Source organism: Ursus maritimus, unplaced genomic scaffold, assembly GCF_017311325.1.
Source record: "Ursus maritimus isolate PB19 unplaced genomic scaffold, ASM1731132v1 scaffold_15, whole genome shotgun sequence".
NCBI classification, from domain to species: domain Eukaryota; kingdom Metazoa; phylum Chordata; class Mammalia; order Carnivora; family Ursidae; genus Ursus; species Ursus maritimus.
The window spans coordinates 46356101-46369328 of NW_024423897.1; the positions used below are offsets into that span (position 1 = coordinate 46356101).

At 36.7% G+C, this 13228-nt stretch overlaps 1 protein-coding gene across 2 annotated transcripts in view; it reads left to right on the forward strand.

Annotated features, from left to right (window-relative positions):
• The first annotated feature begins 7276 nt into the window (after nt 1-7276).
• Nucleotides 7277-13228, forward strand: part of CDH12 (cadherin 12) — a 256933-nt gene continuing 250981 nt past the window's right edge. For both annotated transcript variants that reach the window (XM_040630527.1, XM_040630529.1), the window contains exon 1: nt 7277-7580. In XM_040630527.1, coding sequence (XP_040486461.1) covers nt 7350-7580 — 231 coding nt within the window. In that variant the 5' untranslated portion in view covers nt 7277-7349. The remainder of the gene's footprint in view (nt 7581-13228) is intronic.

Sequence of the window (13228 nt, forward strand, 5' to 3'; positions counted from 1 at the left end):
CAAGGGTTAATTAGATTAAAACAGTCTGCCAACAAGCCCATAAGAACCCCTAGACTTAGAAACTGGTGGCAACCCTCTTGGGTCCCCTCCTTCTTCAAGAGCTTTGTGCTGTCACTTGATAAACCTTGCTTTGCTGCCCACCACTCTTCATCTGGTCTACCTTTTCATTCTTCAAAGTGGCATGACCAAGAAACACGGGCACCAAAGGGAAAGAAATCCTACAACATGACAGTACCTCAGAATTGCATGTAAATTTTCTTGAGATTGGTGGGCAACTTAGTAAAGATTATTTCAAGCAAGGTTACCCCTCTTAGGAAAAGGCAAGGGGTTTTATGGAGCAGATTACCTCATTAGTGCTGACCAAGAAATTCCAGCCAAATTGATTTAAAATTCCACTTCTGAGAGAGGTTGAAACTGCAACTTAGTCTTTGTTGGCTATACTGGGATCAAGTTTTTTGTTTCTATTCTTTTCTCTTCTTTTCTTTTTTCTTTTTTCCCTCCCTTCCTTCCTTCCCCCTTCCTCCCTTCCTTTCAGCCTTCCTCCCTCCCTTTCAGCCTTCCTCCCTTCCTCCCTTTCTTTCTTTCTTTCTTTCTTTCTTTCTTTCTTTCTTTCTTTCTTTCTTTTTCTTTCAACAGTGTGCAGTAGAGAGTAGCATGTAGACAGGTCAGAGAGCAAGGATCAATGAACTCCATAAATTAAGCTCATAGAATAATTATCACCTTGAGACATCTTTGTTTCACTCCTAAGAGGCAACAGAAATTGGTTTACTGTCTTTGCTTTGCAGTGTCACATTCATGAAATAAGAGTTAGGATTAAGTTTTTTCTACATCAGAGAGGGGAAATTTCCTTTTGATGTGGGCTTCCTGGGACGAAGGGAGGTACAGTACGAAAGTTTATCATTCCTAAGGCATTCCAAAGAACTACTTTAATTTCTGAACAATGGTTAAATATTTTATAGAAAAATGTCTGTTAAAACTTTCGGAAAATTTTTCTAGGGTCAAATTCTTGAACCATCAGATTTGCTTAAATCTTTAAATAATTATGGATGATATTGAATTTTATACAGTACGAAGTAGAAAATTTTAAATGTAAAGTTAAATCATGTTTTAAAAATTGTTTTAAGGTAAAGAGTTACATCAGGACAAAGTATAAGTTTATTGTTGGTATTTTAATAATTTCAAGATTACATAAATTATTTTGTCACTTTTTTTAATATGGAAAAGAAGAATTCCCTTTGTATTGTTTCAAATTAAAAGACCATTTATTTAAAAGATGGGGTAGAGGACTATGTTCTTTTTTTTTTTTTTAACTTTAAGAAGTGCCCTTGAAAAATTACTTAATAGGCCACAGGCATGATTACCGCTAAAGTTATCCAAGATGAAGGTAGACTTAGAGTGATCCTCATAATAAAGAATCATTTGTAATAAGTAACATATCTGTCAGCCTAATAAGACATCTTCGAACAAAGACAGACCCTTTCATTGTGATTTATAGGAAATAGACCTTTTATCAGGAGCTATTCTTAGAAGCACACACAGCCAAGATTAAGTAAATAGGTGGAAACCACAGCCTTTGGCTATCTCCCAGCTTTGGAGACACACTTAATGGGTATTTTACACACAAGTATCCCCTCCTTTGATATATGATCGTTTTTAAAAAATCTCCCTTCAGCTAAAAGGAATGTTTGACTCCAGAGACTCATCATCAGGTTTGAAAAGTCTTTAGAAAGCCACTTTGGCTCTACAAAAGTTTAGGAATGATGGAGAAATATAAATTTTTAAACACAATGCCTGAAATCCAGTATATGGCATAGAACACACCTCTGGTGATGTCTTCATAACAAATATGTCTTCTTTAAGGTTCACATGTTTCCATAGGGTGCTGACATCTCAGAATAAGTCTGCTATTCTTGCTGTTATAACAACACCATTGGTGCTGGGGCAAGTGGTCTCAGCTTGATAGCTCAGTGTGGTTTTTCCTTGTGATTTAGGCTTTGTTTCATGCCTGAGGGGAGTTGTTTCTCTTTCACTTAAGAACCGGAGTCCTTCAATCTCCTTACATTACTTTCGTTGCGATATAGCACTTTAAAAGCTCCCTGGCTGACAACTATGGCCGGAGGCTGGGATCTGCTGGGAGAGGCATCAGGCACTGAAAATAATATCTGTTCATCTGTTCGCTAAAGGACTGTGGTGTTAGAGAGTCCTGGAATGGATTTTTAGGATGATACTGCAATGCCATGAGTTAGGAAGTTGCACACGCGCACACGTTCTAATTGAATGATGAATTTTTAAAAATCTGTGATTTCATCGTGTATACGGGCCACAGACATGAGAACATTGCTGAGTGTGTCCCCACAATTCAAATCTACTTAGCAGATAGTTACTTAGCATAAAACTATGCAATGAAGAGATCCGTCTTGTTCCAAAACCCATCTTTCTATTCACCTATTTGATTATGTTTTGATTAAGTGACCCCCAAATTCAGAGTTGTCAAATAGGTCTAACAGGCTACTTCTCCTCTGGCTGACGCTGGCTTGCATGCCCAGATCAAGCTAACTGTGAAGAAGCCTGTCCAGCTGGAATCCACCTTACCTTCCTCTCTGTAGGACGCCTGCTTCGGGTCACCTGGCCTGTCTAGCACCTTGCTGGGTGGATCTGCTGGGCTGTCATGCGGTTTCTTAATTCTCAGCCACCATCCAATTCTCTTAGCACGCTAACCCTGCCAGCTTTTGCATTTCCCCCCTGTCTATGCCTAGAAATTATTTGTCTCTTTTCACATCCTGGTGTGTGAATACAGGAAGTCCCCAATCTCCTGACTGAAAAGGAACTAAGTTGACCTGATAGCTTCAATTCACTAACTTTACAGAAGCTCTGAAGGAGTGAGAGTAAACTTAAGCCGCCCTAATATTGAAATAGCTGCTTAGCTTGGGAAAAAATAATTTGGAAGCCAGGCCTGTAAGCTTATATTCCTTCTCTTGCTGGGATTTGAAACCCTTGGTGCTTTCAACTATTTATGCGTTCGTTTATGTAGGGGCAGAATAGAATAGCATCTAGGAGGATGAACTTTGGAGTCAGACCGCCCAGATTCAAACCTGCCTGCTGTGTGTTCATTTGTGAACCACAGATGTGTCATTTAAGTTCTCGTTCTCCCATTTCATTTGTGAAACGGGCATAATAATAGCACCTCCTTCACAGAGGTGCAAATGCACATGCATATGTGGTATAAATTATTACTATCATTATTAATAAAAACTAAAGGGTTTGGACAGCAGAGGGGATAAATGGCAAGGCTCATGCAGAGGTAATTATATAGCTCCTGTTAAGCTTGTGTATATCGTATTAAAAATCCTAATTTCAAGATTAACTCTCTTAGCAACTTTCAAGTATATAACTCAATTGTTAACTATAGTCACCATGCTGTACATTACATCTTCAGTGTGTAGTGAGAAGGCTTTATGTTGTTAATTACAGATGTTTCTACTACACTATGATATGTGAATTTCTAAAAAGCTTTGTATTCTGTAGAATTTATATTAAAACAGCAGGATTTGGGATGCCTGGGTGGCTCAGTCATTTAAGCATTTGCCTTTGGCTCAGGTCATGATCCAGGGTCCTGGGATCGAGCCCCAAGTGATGGGGCTCCCTGCTGAGTGGGGAGTCTGCTTCTTCCTCTGCTCCCACCTTGCTCATGCATGCATGCATTCTCTCTCTCAAATAAATAAAATCTTTTAAAAAAAGATGACAGCAGGGTTCATGGGGAAAAAATAAGATGATGTGGAAATACCCCAAACTTGTGAAGTCACCCCTAGAAATCATCATCCTAATGGAAATATTAGCAACAAGAAACTACTAATAAGTAAATTTCCCTTTAAATATAATATTCTATTTTAAGGAGAAAGGAGAAAGTAGTTTGATGACAAGAATAGAAGTAAGATTAAGCCTACTTAGAGAAAGAGAAAGGGGTGGGGCTGGACATAAAAGTGGGAGAATGCATCAAGCTAAGATAGACTGTGTGTCCAAACAGGGTCAAAGGAAAGACAGAATGTGAATGTGAAGGAAATGGGGATCATATTCCACACTGTCCTCCATGGCTGCGGTTAACTTCAGCCTTATTACAATATTTTGTGTGTGGCTGTCATTTTTGGTGATGTGAATCATTAATGTGCTGAGGAATTAGCTTATGAAACAACATACTTTTCATGTTATAATCACGTTCTTCTCTGCTTACCAATCATTTACAGCCAATCCCTTCATGTTATAGACACACATTCTAGTGTAAGAGAAGGGGAATGATGTCCATAGATTAGAATTTCTGAAAGATTACTCTAGTAGGGGATCAAATCTCTGAATTTGGACACCTTTGACGTCAAAGCGGAAAGGGTAGCTGGAATGAGACTGGTGGCAGTGATAATGAATATACCCAGATGTCCAATATCAAAAAATCCCTAATATAAAATTAAAAAGACACTTGCTTAAAGACATAACCTGAGGTGTCAGTATTCTCTAAACTCTGCGTTTTGATACTTCATGTCCCCAGAAAAGTAGAGGAGAAAAATTTCGTGGAATAGGGAAGCAAAAGTACAACCTAATTACATATACTAGACTAGGTTTGGGAAGTCAAGAGTTCCTGCCATCCATCTTTTCTATTCATGTTTATCTCCCCAGCTAATCTGCATATACCTGGGCTGGGATTGCCATGAGTATGGGAAAAGCATGGAAGAAGTGGAAAAGTTAATAAATTAGAACATTTTGGATGTTGATGTAACTTGAGAACAATGAGAAAAATATGTTCACTCTACCTACACAGGCTTATGGAAAAGAGTGGCAAATATTCTCTGACCTCTTAAGTGTATTGGCACATGGACATGATACATTCATGTAAGATATTTGGTTTTGAATGTTAAGAATAATTATTTACAGTTTGTGATTTAAAATCTTGTTTAAATCAGTGCTGTCCAATAAAAAATAATGCAAACCCCAATGTGAGCTGCATATATAATTTTAATTTTCTAATTAACACATTAAAAAAGCAAAAAGAAACAGGTGAAGCTAATTTTTGTATTTATTCAACCTAATATATCCAAAATATTATCATGTCAACAAAAATGAATATAGAAATTGAAATATTCTACATTCTTCTCTTCTTTGGTATTAATTCTTTGAAATTTGGTATATAAGTTAAAAATCTCAAATTGCCAGAGTTCAACGAAATAGCCACATATGGCTAGTTGTTACCATATGGGGGTAATATAGGTCTAAGTTAACTTGTTATGAACATTATTTTGCCAGAATGAAAAGCTGCAATTAAATATATGCCTACTTCTGTTTTTGTCAGTATGCAACAGTCTCATCCATTCACACAATAGAAAAAATATCATATCCTGTTTTCTTTCTTTTTTGGGGAGTATTCTTATAGAATGCTTGCAAAGTATAACTTTTGGATATTTCCCATCTCATATCTTATTTCGAGCATAATTCCCACATTAAATGTTTAAATTTGAATATTTGTGAGGAACGCATTATAATTTTTGTTATGTTGTATATGGCTGAATGAGCATTGAACTGCATCGTGGCTGACAAGTTGACAAGATGCCATGTTTCATAGGTGTTTAATTAAACATATATTGATTTTAATTTCGTTCTCTTGTTTTGGAAGCATTATATATAATTTCTGGCCTCCAACATTTTTGGCTCTTAAAAAATTCCAATTTTAGGCTCTAGGCATTGAGCCCTGAGTGCCACATGCCCAAACCATGCTGGCTCGAGCCACATGCTTCCATGCCTGCTCACAGAGTATAGGTTGTTTCTGTTCCTTTAGTTCTCAGTGCAATTGTCACCTAAACCTGGCCTTTGCTAACTTAAGTTTTGCCATCAAGATACTCTGTTCGGGCTTTTTTTTTTTTTTCTTCACAGCATTGGTAAATTTGGTCTGCTTTATATATTTGTTACTTATTTATTTTATTTTTTTTAAAGATTTTATTTATTTATTTGATGGAGAGACAGACTGAGAGAAAGAGAGAGAGCACAAGCAGGGGGAAGGGGCAGAGGGAGAAGGAGAAACTGACTCTCCACTGAGCAAGGAGCCAGACCTGGGACTTGATCCCAGGACCCTGGGATTATGAACTGAGCTGAAGGCAGATGCTTAATTGACTGAGCCACCCAGGTGCCCCCTGTATTTGTTTTTTAAATTTGTTTTCTGTTTCTGATTTAAGAGAGTCAAGGATTGTGTATATTTTCTTATCTACTGCATAGTAAAGAATTTTGTAGACACTCAATAAACCTTAGAAAAGTGAAGGAAAAAAAAAAGAATTGCTTGTTGTAATAAAGAGTTCAAAGCTCACTTTACCTAAACGCAGAATAGAGGTTGTCAGTCTGGCAGGGATCCAAGGTTGCCCCAAGCTGCATATCTTAGACAAAATAATTCCCATGTATCCAGGCTAAAGAAGCAATTCTTTTTAAGTTAAAGCTTATAAAGCGTTATAAAACCATCTGACATTTTATTGGTCATTTATATTTCAGTAATTTCATTGACTTACATTTAGTAACTTGTTCTTTCCTGGATGGACTGATTCTTTCTATTTTCTAATTTTAAGGATTTTTGTTTGTTTGTTTAAATTTTTTTTTCTTATTCTCTAAATGTGTGATTCTCAATCTTGGCCTATTTTGCTTCTTCCAGGAGCTATTTGGCAATGTCTGGAGAAATTTTTGATTGTCACAATTGGGAGTAGGGGAGGATGCGACTGTCACTTACTGAACAGAGGAAAGAAATGTGGCTAAAAGTCAAATGCACAAAATAGCTCCCCAGTAACAACTACTCAACCCCAAATGTCAAAGGGTGACCCTGTGAAACCCTCCTCTAACCTAGTTCATGTTAAAACCAGCGATCTGAGTTTTATCCTTAAAATGATATATTAAGTTGACAAAAATTGCTTCTGTTTATGAAACACCTTTTGCTTCACCGTAACTAAAACTTTTTTCAAGTCTGTAGAAAACATAGTTTATCCAAGTTTGCAGGGTGCCTAGCAGTGACCATGTAGCAATATAAGTCTTTTCCAGGCTTTCCTCGTTCTTTCTTTAAATGTTGGCAGACACAATGAGAGTTTTGATGACTATCATCCTGTAATTCTGTCAATTTAATGTATCTTTGTTAATCTGTTTTATAGGTCCCTTTAGATGGAATGTAATACAGCAGAAGCCTTTCCATCAAAAGGATTCATGCCTGCACTATCATTTCTGCAATAAAGCAGGAAGTTAAGTGGTGGAGGCCACAGACACCTCAAACCTGGATTCCACAATTCTACATTAAGTGCTGGAGTTTTTATTCCTCTCCTGTAGGAAAGCCTTTGCCAATGCTTACAAGGAACTGTTTATCCCTGCTTCTCTGGGTCCTGTTTGATGGAGGTCTCCTAACACCCCTTCAACCACAGCCACAACAGACTTTAGCCACAGAACCGACAGAAAATGTTATCCACCTGCCAGGCCGGCGATCACATTTCCAACGAGTTAAACGTGGCTGGGTATGGAATCAGTTTTTTGTGCTGGAGGAATACATGGGCTCCGAGCCTCAGTATGTGGGAAAGGTAATGGCGTTTCTTTTGACAACCGCTTGATAGCAAGGGGGCTTATGCATTGTGTATTGTCTATGGATGTTTTGCGCAGGAGTTGAACAAACCAGTGACTAGAACACTGGAATTGAAATCCAAGAGACCTGGTTTCTCTTCCTGACTCAGTGGCCCGGGTAAGCTTTGGAACATCATTTAATCGCTCTTGGCCTCAATTCTCCCTGGTTATTTTAATGAAATTGATATATATTTTGTTCCTAATTTTTTTTTAATTTTAACATTCTTTTCTGAAGACAAAAAGTTAAAATATTAAGTGTCATTAAAAGTGTTATAACACATTATTGCTCACAGACATTCTGGAAATGTTTACCAAGAAGAGAAATAGAAAAAAATCCCCAGGCATAAATATTCTAAACTGTTGTTGATATCCTTGAATGACCAGGATGCCTCCCTTCCCCTGCCCCTTAAAAACGTGACATACCATTTGAAATGTGGTTTTGAAGTATTTGACGGGCTTGCTTATACTTTATAAATTATTTATTGTATGTTTTGCAAGCTATTTATGAAGCTATTTATGACCAAAGTAATAAGTGTCGTAGCCCAAGTACATACACCTCAATCTTCAACACAGCATGTCATTTTTAAATCTTATTGTAGGCTCATAGAAATTTATTTATTTTTCACAAAATAATTGATGGTAACTCTCCGTTTCAGCACATTTATGCTTTACTGCTATTTTCCTTACATAAAATTTTTGGTCCATGTCTAGCACGGATGTAATTTATCATTGCCACCAATTTTCTTTTCCAGAAAAATGAATATTTTATTTTGTTAGTTAACTGTCTTTTAATCTTCTAAAAGATTTTGTCATGGTTTTAATAAAAACATATAGGCTTGAAAACAAAGCAAAACATATATGCTTGAAGAGAGTTTAGAATAAATCCAAAGACAGAACAGGAAAACCATAGCAGGAGGAATACTAGGAAGCTGATGTAGCAGATTGTATCTGTTGCACATTAATGTCCTCAGAGTTTCCTGCAAGCCTAAACTGATGAGAAATATGATGAGTCTTATGATGCCAATGGTAGGTCAAAGGAAGCTAATCCATTCAAGATTTAAATTATTTGCACTACATCTTTAGAGTTTACCTTTCAGAAATGTATTTAAAGAATATTGAATAATACAGTGGAAAAGGTCTTCAAATAGAACATTTGTTGAAAATGAACACATAGTCGGGGTTTCCCTGAGGTATATGGGGCCCCAGGCAAATATTTTCCGTGGAATATCTATCTCTATATAAAATTTGAGTCATGCCAAGTCAGTCTTTGAGTACCATTCTGGCAGTCCAATTTTTAGTGATTTTATAAGCAATACACAATGTCATTAGCACAGGCAATCTCCTAGACAGACTGCCTACTAGGAATCATGGCCTTGTCCTGTGGCCCTGGGACAACTCCATAGGTGTTAGTCCTGGAGTTCCACAGGCTATCTGCTAAGCCCAAAATTAAGTAGAAAGTCAGAGAGTGCCTTCGAGGGGAGAAATGGACACTAAAGCCCACGCAGTTCCAGTCCAGCCTATGGCACCCCACCCAAATGGCATTGCTGCCCACAGACACCTGGAAAAAAGAAGGGTCTCAGAAAATTTTGAGGAAAGCACTCCAAAACATGGAAGTTACTATACATTGCTTTTGCTTATACAATTCCTCTATATGATCGTGAAATATAATAATCTTTATGGTGACATAATTTCGTGTTCTGATACACTTGTTTCTTACGAGTTAATGTAATATAGGGATCAAGTTTTGAAATCGAAGGCAAATGGATGGGTAGCATAGCTCTAAAACTCTGCCTCATGGGTATTAATATTCTCAGCTCTGCTTATGACGGAAACTAGACGTCACATTGAGGTTCCTGGCAAGTGTGTAATGAGAAGATTAAAACCAGGTTCTCTCTGGTTTTGATTGAAGCAGATACATAGCCTTTAGTTGCCTGAATCCGAAGTGAGAAGATTGTTTGTTGAAAAATTAATGAAACTGACTTTTATTCTGTCTTAGATAGAGTAGCATTTCACTTAGGAATTGCATATCCAAATTTTGTTTGATACTCTGGAATCATACCTTTGTAATTGCTACTATAGAATAGAATTCATCCAATTCATCTCAAAGACGAATTAGTATTTCTATGTAGATTTTAAAGGAGTAGATCTAAGATCTATTATTAAATGAAAACATTATTTTCAGTCACACATTTGTAACGTGTGATGAGAACCTGTGACTTTCCCACAATGCATGTTCCTAATGCAAATGAAACAACAGTAGCCATGGTTTCCTTTACACATGGAAACTAATTGAAGTTTAATTAAGTTTGCCTTGATGAGTCTAGATGTGGGAATAGTAATATGATAACATCGGGACCACTTCAAGCCATTATAAGCATGTGTGTAAACATATATAAATATATTTATGTTTCTGCCCTTTTTAGAAAGGCATTGAGACAGTTCACAAAAATATAATATTATAAATAATATAGAATTCAAGGCTGAGGAAGAAGGAAAATGCAGAAGTGCCAAGCATAGCGGTCATAGTGAATTAGTAAAATACATAGTGGGTTAGTAAAATAAAACTGACCTACTATAATTGAGCTTCAAATTTAATTTTATGTCTTTTTTACAGCACCAGCATCTATGGGAAACATTAATTTGTATAGTTCCTTTTACTGAAAGCTCCACTTATTGAGAAGAAAAATCTACGTCCCTAGCTTCCAATCTAAAAGAATTTATACGTGTGTAAACGTATAGTCAGGATCCTGAACGGCTTAGTGGACGTTAGCTTCAACAATTGTTATATTTAAAAGGAGCAGATGTTGATGTTGACATTCTTTCAAGAAAGACCACACTGTGGCATTGCTTATAATGAATATTACTTTACTTTATATACAAAGAAATTATAATGGTGCCCAGAGGTAAAGCCAATAATTCCCTCAAATAGACATTTTGGATTTACTACAATACCTGGGTAAGTGGAAGATGCGTAGTAACACAGAAATTAGTTTGATGGGCAAAAATTTTAATTGAGATGCTATCAGTTGCTCAAAGTTCCCACCAAAACCAAAACCAAACCAAACCAAAACAAAAACCCTCATATTATTAAAGACACACACATACACACAAAATGTACACAACACATACTCACAGAGTAAGCTGGATGCTTGCACCTACATATGTAACTGGGTGCCTGTGTCTGTGTAGTACTACGTTATATCATGGCCTCAAAGCTAGGTATCAAGAAAATGCTGCCCAATTATCCTCAAAGAATAATTTAGGAAATTGAGTTGTCATTTCAGATGATCTTTGTTAGCAGTAATTCTTAAGTTTAAATTCTTTTAAATGGCAAAAAGATTAAAAATTAAACCCTAATTCTGCAGGCATCTGTTCATTCAACATATTTTTTTATTGAGAATGCATTACAATTTGAGAAAGTGTGAAGCCTGGTAGGGATCAATCTAATTATGAAGGTCCCTAGATTACAATTATAATCAGTAAGCTTTCCTTAGTGCTTACTTTGGGCACTGTTTTAATTGCTTTGCATTCATAAAATTATGTAATCCTCAGAACTGCACTATGAAGAAGATTTCTAGTAGCCTCATTTCACATATCAGAAAACCGAAACACAGAAGAGTCAGGTAACTGTCCCGGGGCTCAACAGGCAGTAAATGCTGAAACCAGGATTTTAAGTTAGGAATTTTAGCCCCATTGCACCAGAAAATACCACAGTTTGTTATCTTATCAGGATGTTAAGAGCTAATAATGATTTCAGTACTCTGTTGAAAGTACTGTAATGGAGATCCTATTAGGGCTTTTGGAGACAAAGGCAAGTACTACGACTATGTCCAGAAGATGGAGGAGTTTAAGAAAGCCTTCACGGGTGAGGGAGCACCTGAGATGCGTCTAGAAGGATAACTCCATTTTTTCAGAAGAGAGAGTCTGAGGGAAAGTTTTATAAGCCCTGAGGCTTGAAAATTCAAAATGAGGCTTAGATAACCATATTTCAATATAGTCAGAGAACGTGAAGCCAACTGTTTAGGGTAGGTAAATACAGAAAGTATTAGTGGTGAGGCTCAATTCTGATACCAAGATCAGTATTATTTTATTTATTTATTTATTTATTTATTTATTTATTTATTTATTATAAATTGAGGTATAGTTGACATACAACGTTATATTAGTTTTAGGTGTACAACATACTGATTCAGTATTTGTATACTTTGCAAGATGATCACCACAAGTCTAGTTAACATCTGTCACCATACATCATTATAATTTTTTTTTCTTGTAGTTAGGACTTTTAAGATTTACTCTCTTAGAAGCGCCTGGGTGGCTCAGTCAGTTAAGTGTGTGACTCTTGGTTTTAGCTCAGGTCATGATCTCAGGATCCTCATTGGGCTCTGCACTTAGTTCAGAATCTGCTGGAGATTCTCTCTCTCTTTTATCCCTCTCCCTCTGCTGTTCCCCATGCTCACTGTCTCTCTCTAAAATAAAAAGATAAAATCTTAAAAAAAAAAATTTACTCTCTTAGCAACTTTCAAATATTCAATAGAATATTAACTATAGCCCCATGTTGTATATTACAGTTTTATTTGTTCTTAGAGGTGTCATGATCCACAAAGATGTCTTGGTTGAGGATTCACATGGACAGTTGTAGAATGAGCACTGGCAGTGTCATTTAAAAGACTCATTGGAGGTAAGGGGACAGACATGGAGACAGGGAGAACATACAGGAGAAGGTTGCAATAGGTTTTCTAGGAAGTAATGAAGAGAATGTGATGTAGAGTTGAAAATTGGAAAGGAGGACATATTATAAAATATTTCAAGATCTGTCAGTCATAGGAATATAAAGGATGAGATAAAATATTAGTGGATAATTGCATGTAGAGAATGAAAGAGTGGAAGAAGTTAAATAAGTGACTCAGATTCCTGACTTTGTTTTCCAAGTATCTGGTGTATGTCTGGGGCTAGAGTAAGAAACAAAAGGCTCACTGTTAGACATTATATATCCATAGTTAATTCTTTTATTTTTTTTTTAAGATTTATTTATTTGAAAGACAGAGAGAGAGAGCAGGGGGAGGGGCAGAAAGAGAGGGAGAGAGAACCCTCAAGAAGACTCCCCGCTGAGCACGAGCCCAATGCAGGGCTCACTCCCAGGGTCCTGAAGTCATGACCTGAGCCAAAATCAAGAGCCGGCCACTTAACCAACTAAGCCACCCTGGCAGCCCTTCTTAGATGTACTCCAGGTGAAGTATCTCATAGATATTTAGATATGTTAAACTAGAGTCCACAAAAGAAGCCTATGGTAGCGATACAGATATAGGAGTAAATGGTATACAGGTGGTAGTCAAAATCACACAAATGGGTAACACGCTCCAGGAAAAACTGCAGAGAAGGTATGTGCTCTGACTTTTAACTGAAAAGCAAGAGAAGAATTGGGTAGATCTATTTAATAAGAAGCAAAACAAATATTAAATAGTGCAATGGAAAATAAACCGAAAGTTTTGGGAGTAAGAAATGAAATTCATAGGTCAAATTAAATAATGACTGAAAAAGCCTCTTCTGGTTTTTTCAGTGAGCCAGAAAGATGACCTTTGTCAAAATGGTTTAAATGATTTTCTTT